The sequence below is a fragment of the Chiloscyllium punctatum genome, chromosome 1 (genome assembly GCF_047496795.1).
Source record: "Chiloscyllium punctatum isolate Juve2018m chromosome 1, sChiPun1.3, whole genome shotgun sequence".
Classification (NCBI taxonomy): domain Eukaryota; kingdom Metazoa; phylum Chordata; class Chondrichthyes; order Orectolobiformes; family Hemiscylliidae; genus Chiloscyllium; species Chiloscyllium punctatum.
In genome coordinates this window covers 157015126-157028062 of record NC_092739.1, presented here as the reverse complement: position 1 = coordinate 157028062, position 12937 = coordinate 157015126, and the positions used below count along the sequence as shown (strand labels likewise).

The window sequence follows — 12937 nt, the reverse complement described above, 5'->3', positions numbered from 1 at the left end:
ATTAATAAATGGGGAATTACTGATGGTTGGAAGTGAGCTGCAATTTACTCATGGGCGGCTCAGCGAGTGTCACAGAGCCGTGAGATTGAAGGTCGAGCAGTTTATTGCTATTAGTGAAATCCTGGAGTCACAGGCATGCATTTGCTGAGCAATGTTACAGCAGAGATGGCCCTGCTGGAAAGCTAAGGCCAAGGTCAGCAGCAGAGGTCACCCATCGGTTACCAGGGGTTGAATAGAAGATGAGGTAAATATAAAAGATCTGATTTAATAATTCACTAAAGATGGGGGTTGGATTTCTACAGCGATCTTTTATAATCAGTGTTCTTCAAGCCTTGTTTCATGAAGGTGCTGCTCTCTGTCTTTCACGGAGATCCCAATTTTAACGCCTTAGCGGTTGACTCACAGGGTGTTCCACCACAGCTCAGTATGTTCATCATATCCAGTCACCATGTCGACCGTGGCTTGAACTCTGACCTCAGAATCAAATGGCTTCTGAGATTTAAAGCAAAAAAAAAGGTATCTCAGCTAGTCTTCACAGCGCAGCCCTGAGGGAGTGCTGCACTGTCAGAATTGCTGGCTCTTTGATGAGACTGGAAGCAGAGGCCCTGTTGGCTCCTCAAACACATCCTGTCCTTCTGCAGTATAACTACGCTGGGCTTCAGAGTGGTCTAGCTCTTATCCCTCAATCAACATCACTGGGACAAATTATCTGGCGATTATCTCTTTCCCGTTCATTTTGAGAGACATTTTGCTGAATAACACTTTCTCTTTTGCGTACTTGCATGACATTATCGGTGTTAGATAAAGTGCTATATATGGCTAAGGTTTTGCAAGGCTGTCTTTCAACTGGGAAATTTAGATGTAGTCAATAAACCAGCAGAATACCATAAAACAAAATGTTAATGTTGCAATGTTAGCTGGAATCCTTTTTATCGAAATCTGAGGTTGGACTTTCTGGATGTGTGTTCCCAGCAGAGACTGTCTGCCATGATCTTCATACCCCAAAGAACAGAGAAAATTACAGCACAGGAATAGGCCCTTCGGCCCTCCAAGCCTGCGCTGATCCAGATCCTCTATCAAAATCTGTTTCCTATTTTCTAAGGATCTATATGCCTTTGCTCCCTGCCCATTCATGTATCTGTCTAGGTACATCTTAAAGGATGCTATCGTTCCCTCCCCTACCACCTCCACTGGCAACATATTTCAGGCAGCCACCACCCTCTGCGTAAGGAACTTTCCACGCATATCTCTCTTAAACTTATTCCCTCTCACTTTGAACTCATGATCCCTAGGAATTGAGTCCCCCACTCTGGGAAAAAGCTTCTTGCTATCCACCCTGTCTATACTTCCCATGATTTTGTAACCCTCAATCAGGTCTCCCATCAACCTCCTAATCTATTCAACCCCTCTTGATAGCTAGCGCCCTCCATACCAGGCAACATCCTGGTGTACCTCCTCTGCACCCTCTCCAGAGCATCAAAATCCTTTTGGTAACGTGGTGACTAGAACTGAACGCAGTATTCCAAATGTGGCCGAACTAAAGTCTTATACAACTGTAACATGACCTGCCAATTCTTGTAGTTAATACCCCATCAGATGAAGGAAAGCATGCCGTATGCCTTCTTGATCACTCTATCGACCTGCCTTAGTACTTTCAGGATACAATGGACCCACACCTCTCTGTACATCAATTTTCCCCAAAGCATTTGCCTTATAGTTTGATCACCACCTCGCATTTGCCTGGATTGAACTCCATCTGCCATTTCTCTGCCCAGTTCTCCGATCTATCTATATTCTGCTGCATTCTCTGACAGTCCCCTTCACTATCTGCTACTCCACCAATCTTAGTGTCATCTGCAAACTTGCTAACCTCATTGAATGTTTCTAAGGCAAAGATAGATAGGTTTTTGATCAGGAAAGGAATTAAGGGTTGTGGTGAGCAAGCAGGTAAGTGGAGCTGAGTCCACAAATAAATCAGCCATGACCTTACTGAATGGTGGAACAGGCTCGAGCGGTCAGATGGCCTACTCCTGCTCCTAGTTCTTATGTTCTTAAGCCTGCATTCTCTCAAGCCTGCCCCACCATTCACAGAATCATAGAATCCCTACAGTGTGGAAGCAGGCCTTTCGGCCCCTCGAATCCACACCGACCCTCTGAAGAGCATCCCACCCAGCCCAATCCCCTACCCTATCCCTGTAATTCTGCATTTCCCATGGCCAATCCACCTAAACCTGCACATCCTTGGGCACTACGGGACAATTCAGCTTGGCCAATCCACCTAACCTTCACATCCTTGGACATAATGGGACAATATAGCATGGCCAATCCACCTTATCTGCACGTCTTTGGACTGTGGGAGGAAACCGGAACACCCGGAGGAAACCCACACAGACACGGGGAGAACGTGCAAGCTCCACACTCAAGGGTGGAATCAAACCTGGGTCCCTGGCACTGTGAGACAGCTTAACTGCAATTATACACCTTCCCAGTGGAACCGAACGAGAATAATTATACTTGGAAATCATCAAACTGTTAGTACTGAACCTCCAATTTGAAATGTAAAAGATGCGTTGGACCACTATGTCTTATATGACAGTTTTACTGTTATTTTCTTGCTGGGTTTAGTCCAAAACTCTCATGCCATCCTATCTAACAAAAACCTATTGACTGGTCTAAAATATTGCATTGGTCCCTAGCATCCACAGCAGTCACACTGGAGAGGCTTCCGGATTTCCACTGATGTTTGAGAAAGAGAGATAAACTGCTTCTTGATTTCATTCTTGAAATGGCCCTGCTCCACCAAGACTGAGCCATTGTGTTTGTGTTCTGTGCATGGGACACTACCTGCTGCTGTGTGCATTGGTAATGCTTTAGCTGATACAATTCACTTCCCTGTCCTTTGATCATTACTAGATCCCCAAGTAACAGTGTGATTATAGTACAGGAGGCCATTCAGCCCATCTCATCCAGCTCTACTACCCCAGTGCCAATCTCCTGCCTTTTCCCTATATCCCTGCACACCATTGCTATCCAAGTAACCAGGCAGTGTGCCTCATACACCTGCTACTTGCTGAGTGAAAATAAGTTTCCTCACCACCTTTGATTTGTTTGCACATGACTTTAAAGCTAGACCCTCGCTGTTCTTTTCTTTCCTTTTACGAGCAGAAACAGCGTTGTCCTGTCTAATCTGTCCAGCCTGCTCATGATTTCGAAAACCCTGATCAGATCCACTGTCCTCCTTCTTTTCCCCAGGAAAGGTATTCCTAACCCCTTCAAGTCTATCCTCATAACTGAAGTATCTCATTCCTGGAACCATTCTAGTAAATTGCTTCGGCACTCTCACCAATGCATTTGTACCTTTCCTATAATATGGTGCTCACAACTGTATATACAATTGAATTATAGAATAGGAACTGCAGAGAAAGAGGCCATTTGGCCCATCCTGTCCAGGCCAGCTTACATCCTACTTTTCCAATCATTCCCTGAACACTGACAATGTCCAGTCAGTATCCTATTCACCTTTGAAGGACCTGTTTGAATCCGCCTCCATCACACTCTGAGACAACATGAACCTTTACCACACAAGACAGTTTTACGTCATCTCTCCGTTTTTGCCATTCACCTTAAGTCAGTCTTCTCTTTTATCAGTGGGGACAGTTTCCCAGTGTCTAATCTGTCTGAATCCAAGATCAGATGTCCCATCAAGCTACTCCAAAGGTAATAACACCCATTTCTCTAATCTCTGGGTTCAATTGAAGTCCTTCACTCCAGCACCCATTCTTCTGAACCTTTTCTACATTGTCTACAGGATTGTCAAGCCCTCTAAAATGTACAGTTCAGTGATCTCTTCCTCTTCACTCCTCCCCCATGTTGTTAATGTGTACCTTGGCTTTGTGCGTAAGTACATAACAAAATAGACAGAGGAACAGAAAGAAATCTGATTCATTTGCATTGAATACAATTATGGATAAACTTCTTTCTCAACATCGCTTTCCCACCTGCTCTCCATTTGTCCTTTGATTCCCCAGCAGACCAATGATCTATCACACTCTTAAATATATTCAACAATGGGTGCAGACATCACTCCTCACTTCACCTGTAAATGTCTGACCCATTGTGCTGAAACTGTCCCTCTGTGGTAAAGAATCCACAGCCATGGGAAACAACCTCACAGTGTTTCCAAAGTCAAGCCCTTTCAGAATCCTGTATGTTTCAATTTTGATAACCCCCCCCCAGAGAATATAGACCTAATTCACTCAATATCTCATCATACAATAGTCTTCCTATCCCAAAATCAATATAATGTACCTTCACTGCAACATCTCCAATAAAGTATATCCTTCCTGAAATATGGAGGCCAACACTGCACACAGATTACATTAAAACTAAGAGCAGGAGTAGGAGACAATGAGGTCTCCAGATACTGGAGATCAGAGTTGAGAGTGTGTTGCTGGAAAAGCACAGCACATCAGCCAGCATCTGAGGAGCAGGAAAATTGATGTTTCGGACCGGAAATAATTCCTGATGAAAGGCTCCGGCCCGAAACGTCGATTTTTCTGTTCCTCTAATGCTGCCTGACCTGCTGTGCTTTTCCAGCAACACACTCTCAACCAAGAGCAGGATTGGCAATTCAGCCCTTTGAACCTGCTCTGTCATTTAATAAAATGATTATCTCAGCCTCAGCTCCACTTTCCTGCCTGTTCTCCACAACCCTTCAAACACACTCTGTGCTGGTGAATTCCACTGATTCACGACCTGCGGAGAGAGGTAATTTCTTCTCATCTTTGTTTTAAATTTGTTTTATTCTAAACCTATGACCTCTTGTTCTGGATTTCCCCATATATGGAAACATCCTCTCTACATCTACTTTGTCAATCCATTTTTAGCGTCTGATGTACCTCAGTTTGATATCCCCTCATTCAACTAAACTCCAGAGAGCACAGGCCTGAACTCTTGATGAGACAAGCCTTTCATCTCTGAAATCAATCTCGTGAACTTCCACTGAACAGCCTCCAATGCAACTACATCCCTCATCATATAGATTAGATTATTTACAGTGTGGAAACAGGCCCTTCGGCCCAACAAGAGCACACCGACCAGCCGAAGCGCAACCTACCCATACCGCTACATTTACCCCTTCACCTAACACTAGGGGCAATTCAGCATGGCCAATTCACCTAACTTGCACATCTTTGGACTGTGGGAGGAAACCGGAGCACGCAGAGGAAACCCACGCAGACACGGAGAGAATATGCAAATTCCACACAGTCAGTCGCCTGAGGTGGGAATTGAACCCGGGTCTCTGGCACTGTGAGGCAGCAGTGCTAACCACTGTGCCACCGTGCCGCCCAGTGCAGTACTCCAGCTGTGGTCTCAGAAGTGTGTGTCACCTTCCATCTGCTGTAAATACCTGACTGTTAGAGCTACAACAACAAGAACGTTATTTTCCCCCTCAAACATGCTCTGCTGCTCAGTAAGATCAGGTCTGAACTGACTGTGGCCGTTACTCCACTTTTATGTCTGGCCTGTAGAACCCACCACTCCCTTGCTGATCAAACATTTGTGGAATTCTGCCTTTCAGTCTAAACAATGATCTGGGATACTCTTGGGGAACAGAATTTCGTAGAGTGATGATACACTGAGAGAAGGAATTCTTACTGAGTTCAGTATTTGCACTCTTTACTCTGGCCTCTGCAGTAGGCCTTCACTTAGGCAGACTAAACAGCATCATGCAGGCCTGAGGCATCTCAACAAAGAGACGTGTAAACAGGATAAAGAAATAATTGAAAGAAACCACAGAAGTCTTCTTGTAACGCCAGGTAGATGAATGAGGGACCTCACTTTTCTCTGGAGATTGAGGAGAAGTGGATAGTGTTCTCCTTAAACAAAAATGGAGAGTTTTAATAAGTCCAGAGCTCCAACAAAGTCAGTAGTCAGAATCTTTATTCCACCAGCAAGTGAGTTGCTAATCAGCGGAAACAGATTCAGAACAATTGGGTGGAAATAACGAGAATTCTTGAAGCAGCAAATCACCACCATTTGGAATTCACTGCCTGAATGAACGGTGAATGGAGATTAATGATCAAATCATCGAATGATTGCGGCATAAAAGGGGGTAATTCAGTCCATCAAGTCATGCTAGCCTTCTGCCTTGCCTTGTCATTTTGATAATCATTCAAATCCACTCTAAGAGCCAAGATTGAATCTGGTTACACCACACTCTCAGGCGGTGCATTCCACATCCTAACCACTCACTGTATTAAAACAATTTTCTTTTATGATCCTGTAACTGCTGAAAAATGAGACTAGTGTAGATTTAGAGCAGATTTTATCAGTATGGACTTGTTGGGCCAAAGGAACTCTTCCATACTGTATGAGTCTATGATTCTATTTTCCTCATGTTGCAATATGTTCTTCTGACTTTTACATTAAATTGGTGTACACTGGTTCACACACTTTCTGTCAATGGTCAAACTGCTTCTCTCTATCTACTGTGCCAAGCCACCTCCTGATTTCAAATACCTCTATTCTCTCAAATCTGAACAGAACACCCCCCACCCCGCTCTTTTATCACCTACAATTTATCCACGGAAACCCTTCTTGAAAATGTTTTTCTGCACATTCTCCCATGCCTTCACATCCCTCCCTAAGGTGCTGTGCTGGGAACTGGGTACACAACACCAGTTGAGGCCAAGGAGGTTCTTCTTCATAAAAAAAGATCTACAATACTTTTCCTGCTTTTGTACTCTCTGCCTCCATTGCTGAAGGTCAGAAGTCACATGACACCAGGTTATAGCCCAACAGTTTATTTGAAATCACAAGCTTTCGGAGCACTGCTACTTCATCAGATTAAGTCGCTTCTGAAAGCTTCTGATTTCAAATAAACCATAACCTGGGATTGTGTGACTTCTGACCTTGTCCATCCCAGTCAAATACCAGTACCTCCATGTCATGGCTTCTATTGATGAACCCAGGATCCCAGTAAAGGGGAATGAGATTGTGTTTGGAAACTAAAAGAAACATTGCAGGGTCATGGGCAGAGGACAATGAGGTGGGTTGAATTGGACAGCTCTTTTATAGAGGCAGCATTGCCACAACGGGGCCAGTTCTTTAAGATTCTGACTGAAATCAGGCAGTTATAGGGTAGTCGTCCTTTTGTCAAGTCTCTTGGCAGATGATCATTTTGCAATGTACCAGCATCACTCACTAAACATAAGAAGATCTAAAGAAGGACACGCCACTTTTGTGATGAGTATCTCTCATCACCTCTGAATATAAAGTAGATGTTCTTCTCTCTATAATTACCATCCCTCACCTTAACAAGCATAAAGCCCATCAAAGGAAATTAAAGGCACTTTACTTAAATATACACTTAACGTAATCTTAATGGAATCTATTATTGCCGCCTTTGACAGCCGCAGGTGTTAGAGCTAGATGAGACATCATTATGGTCCCAAGAGCTCTCTGATGTCGGATGAAAATGTTGCCTTGCGAGGAACATGATGAGGGAAAAAAAACAAATTATAGAAATGAGACTTGGGAATTAAATACTATTGGCTCCAATCTACCTTAGATCATAAGAAATAGGAACAGGAGTGGGCTGTAAGTCTCCCTGAGCTTGTTCCGTTGTTCAATCAGATAATGGCTGACCTTCATTCCATTATCCTGCGTTATCCTCAGATACCTTCCTTTCAGAAGACATTTTCAAACAACCTGCTCAGAGATGCACTCACACACCAAAGGAACAGGTGGGGCTTAAATGCAGGCCTCCTGGCTCAGAGGTATGGATGCTACCACCACCGCAACAGCCAATGAGGCTTCATTGATACTTTCTAACCAACCCATTCCGAGATTTTATTACAGATGAGCCTCCTCACTGCCTGTAAGGGCGGTAGAGGCAGAAACCTTCATAAGATTTTAAAAGTATTCAGATGGAGCAAGCTAAGGCAGGTGGGACTAGTTTAGTTTGGGATTATGGTCAGTGTGGACTGGTTGGACCAACGGGTTTGTTTCCCCAGCGTATGACTGTGACTCGATGCGCACTTGCGATGGCAAGACATACAAGGCTGTGGGCAAGAATCAGAAATTGGGATTAGAATTGTTAGGTGTTTGCTTTTGACTGGCTCAAAATCGATGGGCCGAAGGGCCTGTTGTTATGCTTTAGACCTTCACGGCTCTTCAAATCTTTCCAAGTGCAGAGGAACCACAATTATCTGAAGGACACAGGTGGTAAGTATTTTGCTCGGTTAATCGAACTCGAGGTAATTGAATGCCGGATGACACAATTTAGCTGAGCATCGGGACCTTGCAATCCTGCCGGATAATCCGGTATTCGGATAATCGAATGCCGGATTATTGAGGTTCCTCTAAACTACAATTACAACATTTAAAAGGCATCTGGATGTGTGTATGAATAGGAAGGGATGAGAGGGGTATGGGCCAAATGGGACTAGATTTAGTTAGGATATCCATAGCGCATGGATGAATTGGACTGACAGGTCAGTTTCTGTGTTGTAAAACTCTACGACTCTACTTATTGAATTTCCTTCTGAGAATTATGGCTGTATCTGCTTTCAGACACTGCATTTTAGACAACAAAATGGTGCATTTTAAAAAAAAATGTTCACTCATCTCCCTGTCTGGCGATTTTGGTCGATTATGTTAAAGTCTGTGTGACTGATTCCCCTCCAAGGTAAACAGATACAAGCACTAATAAGATTGACCTGCCTGGCCTTGAAGTGCTGTATTGCCATTATCTTAATGGTTGCTCTTCATGTCTGAGCAACGTCCTGAGCTCTGCAAGCAATGGTTGAACATTTTCACCAACACTGTCAGATCCCAGAGGAGCTCTTTAAGGGGATTACTTTCCCCACTGGGAAAATGGATTGGAACTCTGCCACATTACACGAAAAGCAAACCGCTTACAATGATGTGGCGTGACCAGAAGAAAATAAGTGGCTTTGAAATAGCTCTCTGTGATATTAAGGTTAATCCCTTTGTTGAAACAGCAGACAGAGGAAACTCATACAACCTTGCAAAAGGAAGCCTTGACTCGTGTCAACCCAGAGTGACTGGTGAGGAAGGCAGGCATGAGGCAGGTAAAGGGCCCAGAGGTTGAGAAAGGGCTACACACTCAGAGAGTGAAACAGCAAATACGAATGACATCTTGCTGTTTTGTCAGGATGTGGGAGGGGAATCATGTACACAGGAATCCCCAACGACTTCTGAGCAAGGACTGACTCAGACTGTTAGGCACCAGCCTGTGTTCCAAAAATTAATTATCTTACAGCTGGTCGTGTTAAGATCCGTGTGGCTTGACAAAGCGAGGCTGCTTTTAACTTTTGAATTATTTTAATGCAGTGGAAAATGCTTTTTAAAATAGTGAAGGGTGGATGAGAGGGGTTCATAGCAGATCGCCAGTCCAGCTCCTCCCAAAATTCAAATCATTTCTGCAGCATCTAAAAACGATTTGACGTTGCACTCCAGCCAATTCTGGGCTCTGTTTTTACATTTTCGTCAGTGCATTGTGGAATTGCAGTCCAGCTTGATCTCTTCACTTCATAGCCCAAAGTGTTTTATCTTCTAACGCTGACTGAATGAATAAAATGAGCTTGCTGGGGTTGGCGTTTCAGTGGTCTTTACCTCCCTCATTCACTCGCCGCAGCTCCCTCCTACTTTGTCAATATCTCAATATCCACACACATAGGCACATACACACACAAACAGAAATACACACATACACAGACAGATACACACATACACACACATACACACACATACACACACACACATATGCACACACACACAAACAGAAACACACACGCATACACACACATATACAGACACACACATCCACACACACATACACAGACACACACATACACACACACTCACACACACACACACACACACACATATACACACAAACAGAAACACACGCATACACAGACACACACTCAAACAGAAACACGCACATATACACAGACACTCTCACAAACAGAAACACACACAAACAGAAACACACCCACATACACAGACACTCTCACAAACACACACACATGTGCAAATGCACATATACACACACACACACAAACAGAAACACCCACGCATACGCGCATGCACACTCTCTCACACACAAACAGAAACACACGTGCATACGCACACATACACAGGCACACACACATACACAATCAATCCTGAGAATCTGCAATATGATAAAACACTTCTTATATCTGCAGATGCCCTCCTTCCTTTCCTTTCCTTCATTTGTTGGTGCCAGTAGCCCTTCTTTCATTCTGATTCAAGGTACAATGAGGAAACAGGCCAATTGAGCAACCAGTTCCTATTATGTTGACCTGCACTGTTCCCATCTACTGTAACTTCCCCCCCTCAACTCCATCCATCCACCAGTCTGATCTAATCTGGAGTGACAACATAATTTCGGCCTGAACCAGTCATGAATTCCACAGCTTGCTATGTGAAGGAGTTTCTCGTGCCTTCTTTTCTGAATGATTCTGTTCCTTGGAAGCTTTATATTCTCCATTGTTAATACTCAGTTGTATGTCTCATGTAATTAACAAGCAAACATTTATTTTAAAAAAGCAGAGGTAATACTTAGATCATTCTTTGGGACATCGTAGAGTCATGAAAGATAAATCCAGGGCAGCACTGTGGTTAGCGCTGCTGCCTCACAGCACTAGGGCCCAGAGTTCAGTTCGACCCTCGGGTGACTGCCTCTGTGGAGTTTGCACATTCTCCCTGTGTCTGCGTGGGTTTCCCTCGGGTGCTCTGGTTTCCTCCCACAGTCCAAAGATGTGCAGGTTAGGTGAATTGGCCATGGGAAATGCAGGGTTACAGGAATAGTGTGGATCGGATGCTCTTTGGAGGGTTGGTGCGAACTTGATGGGCCGAGTGGCCTGCTTCCACACCGTTGGGATTCGATGGTGATTCTTTTCTTCCTTAAGGAAAGGCCTAGAGCACTGCTTAGTGTGTTGGCATTGTCTGACAAGCTTCTGACACAGATTCCTGACCTCAGCCAGCCTGATGTTGATGTCTACCTCCCCCAGATGAGGGAGAAGAAAGAGGAGATGGTCAGGTGGTCAGAAACCCTCTAGCAGGCGCTAGGCACAGGTGGAGAGGCTATCGGGCTAACAGCACTGTGTTTATCGACACCAAATGGGTGGCCGCAGTTCAAGAGGGCAGCTCACCACCACCTTCTTGAGGGTAACTAGGGACAGGCAATGAATACAGGGCCGAGCCAGTGACATCCACATCCTGCGAATAAATAATAAAACAAAAAATGGGCTAGCCTGCCGAGTTACAAGGCTCCTTCCACAATTCCATAGGACAGTGATATCAGGTTGGGTTTGAGCTACATGGTATTCCCAAGCTGCCCACATGGTGTTTCACCCCAAGATGGGCCAGCGATACAGTGGGATGAAGTGTTGTTGGGGGGAAGGTGCGGGGGGGTGGGGGGGGGAGGCACAGGGAATGGTGGGGAATATTGACTCAGGGAAGAGCAAGGACAAAGGGAGAGAGTCACCATCATTTCAACCTCCTAAAGTATCAGGGCAAGATGAGAGAGAGGACAACTCAACCTGGAGGCATTCCCAGCCCCTCTCTTCTGACCCCTGTTGGCAACGATTTGTACTTGAGAGTTGAAGAATGTGTAAAATCATTATTCTGTAGGGATTCGCCTCTGTCACCCCCTAACTGGGCAGGAGAGGATGGATCTTCCAATCCATGTAGCCTCTTAGACTCACATTGCAGCTAGTCTGATGATGCCGGCTCCTACTGATTCCACAGAACTCTGAAGGGGTCACAGCTAGATTCCCCGGGAAATTCAGGGCAACGTGGTCATTTACATCATTTGCAGAATGACTCACTGAATGGAGGGAGGCCATTCTATCCTCTGTTTCTGCGTGGTGTCTCTTTAAAAAAAAGGCCCATCCCAATAATCCGACCCCAGTCACAACCCACCTCACAACGATTCTGCAAGTGATGCTTTTATTTCTCCATGGGGCCTGAAGAATAGCGCCCACCCCCCAACCCCTCGCCCCCCCCCCCCTCCCACCCACCCCCCCACCCCCCCACCCCACCAAGAAACAGGAGAGTGCCTTAAGTGACAGGGAGAGGAGGAATGAGCATGAGTGTGCATATCATCAAGAGGTAAATGATTAATTCTGCTGTTTGCATTCCAGGAGACAATCCTACCGCACTGGGCAGGACATTGCGAACTGTGGGACTTGTCGTGACTGTGCCTGCATCATCTACAGGTAGAAGTACCCTCTTATTTCTTCTGTCTAACACCTGACTGTGCTGTGGGGCAGACAGCCAATATTTTCAAGTGGCAAATAATGCTCCATTAGACGATGACAGTTCAAAGATAAATTTAGCTGTGTGTAGTTCTGCTCATTAGAGATATTCCGAATGCTTACACATTATTAGGCAGATCCAGTCTCCAAGGATACAACCAATTCTCATCTATTTGTTGGCACTAATATGTGTAGTTCATTAGGCAAGATTATTATCATCTGATCATTCCTGATAGCATAATAATGATTCCTAAAATATAGTCACTCATCTGACCAGAGGAGAAAGCAGAACAAAAACAGAGAAGTAAGTTAAATTCTTCAATGAAAATGACCCTATTTGGATCTGGATGTTTACATGGGATGTATAGGTGTTCAAATGACACTTTGACCTCTCCAGTACTGACAATGGTCTACTTAATCTACTGGGTTGTGCTTTCAGGGATTTAGCTCTTCAGCTTTTGAGATCAGAACCCAGTGGAGAAATCTCCATCCTGTGTTTGGGGGTGAATGTTGGTGTGGTGTGAGGTGTGGGGGAGGGAGGCTCTTTCAGAGCACCCTATAAAGAGATGGGCTCAGGCCATTTTCTTTAGATTAGTGAAGGCTGATAGAGGACCTGACTGAGG

General features: G+C 44.7%; 2 protein-coding genes across 3 annotated transcripts in view; one reads left to right on the top strand and one right to left on the bottom strand.

Annotated features, from left to right (window-relative positions):
• LOC140481344 (dedicator of cytokinesis protein 2-like) overlaps nucleotides 1-12937 on the bottom strand; it is a 1260160-nt gene that overhangs the window by 709074 nt on the left and 538149 nt on the right. The gene's annotated exons all lie outside the window — the stretch shown is intronic.
• LOC140481352 (uncharacterized) overlaps nucleotides 1-12937 on the top strand; it is an 85959-nt gene that overhangs the window by 8051 nt on the left and 64971 nt on the right. The window contains exon 2 of the mRNA XM_072577404.1: nucleotides 12201-12275. Within this exon, the coding sequence (XP_072433505.1) occupies nucleotides 12201-12275 (75 nt within the window). The remainder of the gene's footprint in view (nucleotides 1-12200; nucleotides 12276-12937) is intronic.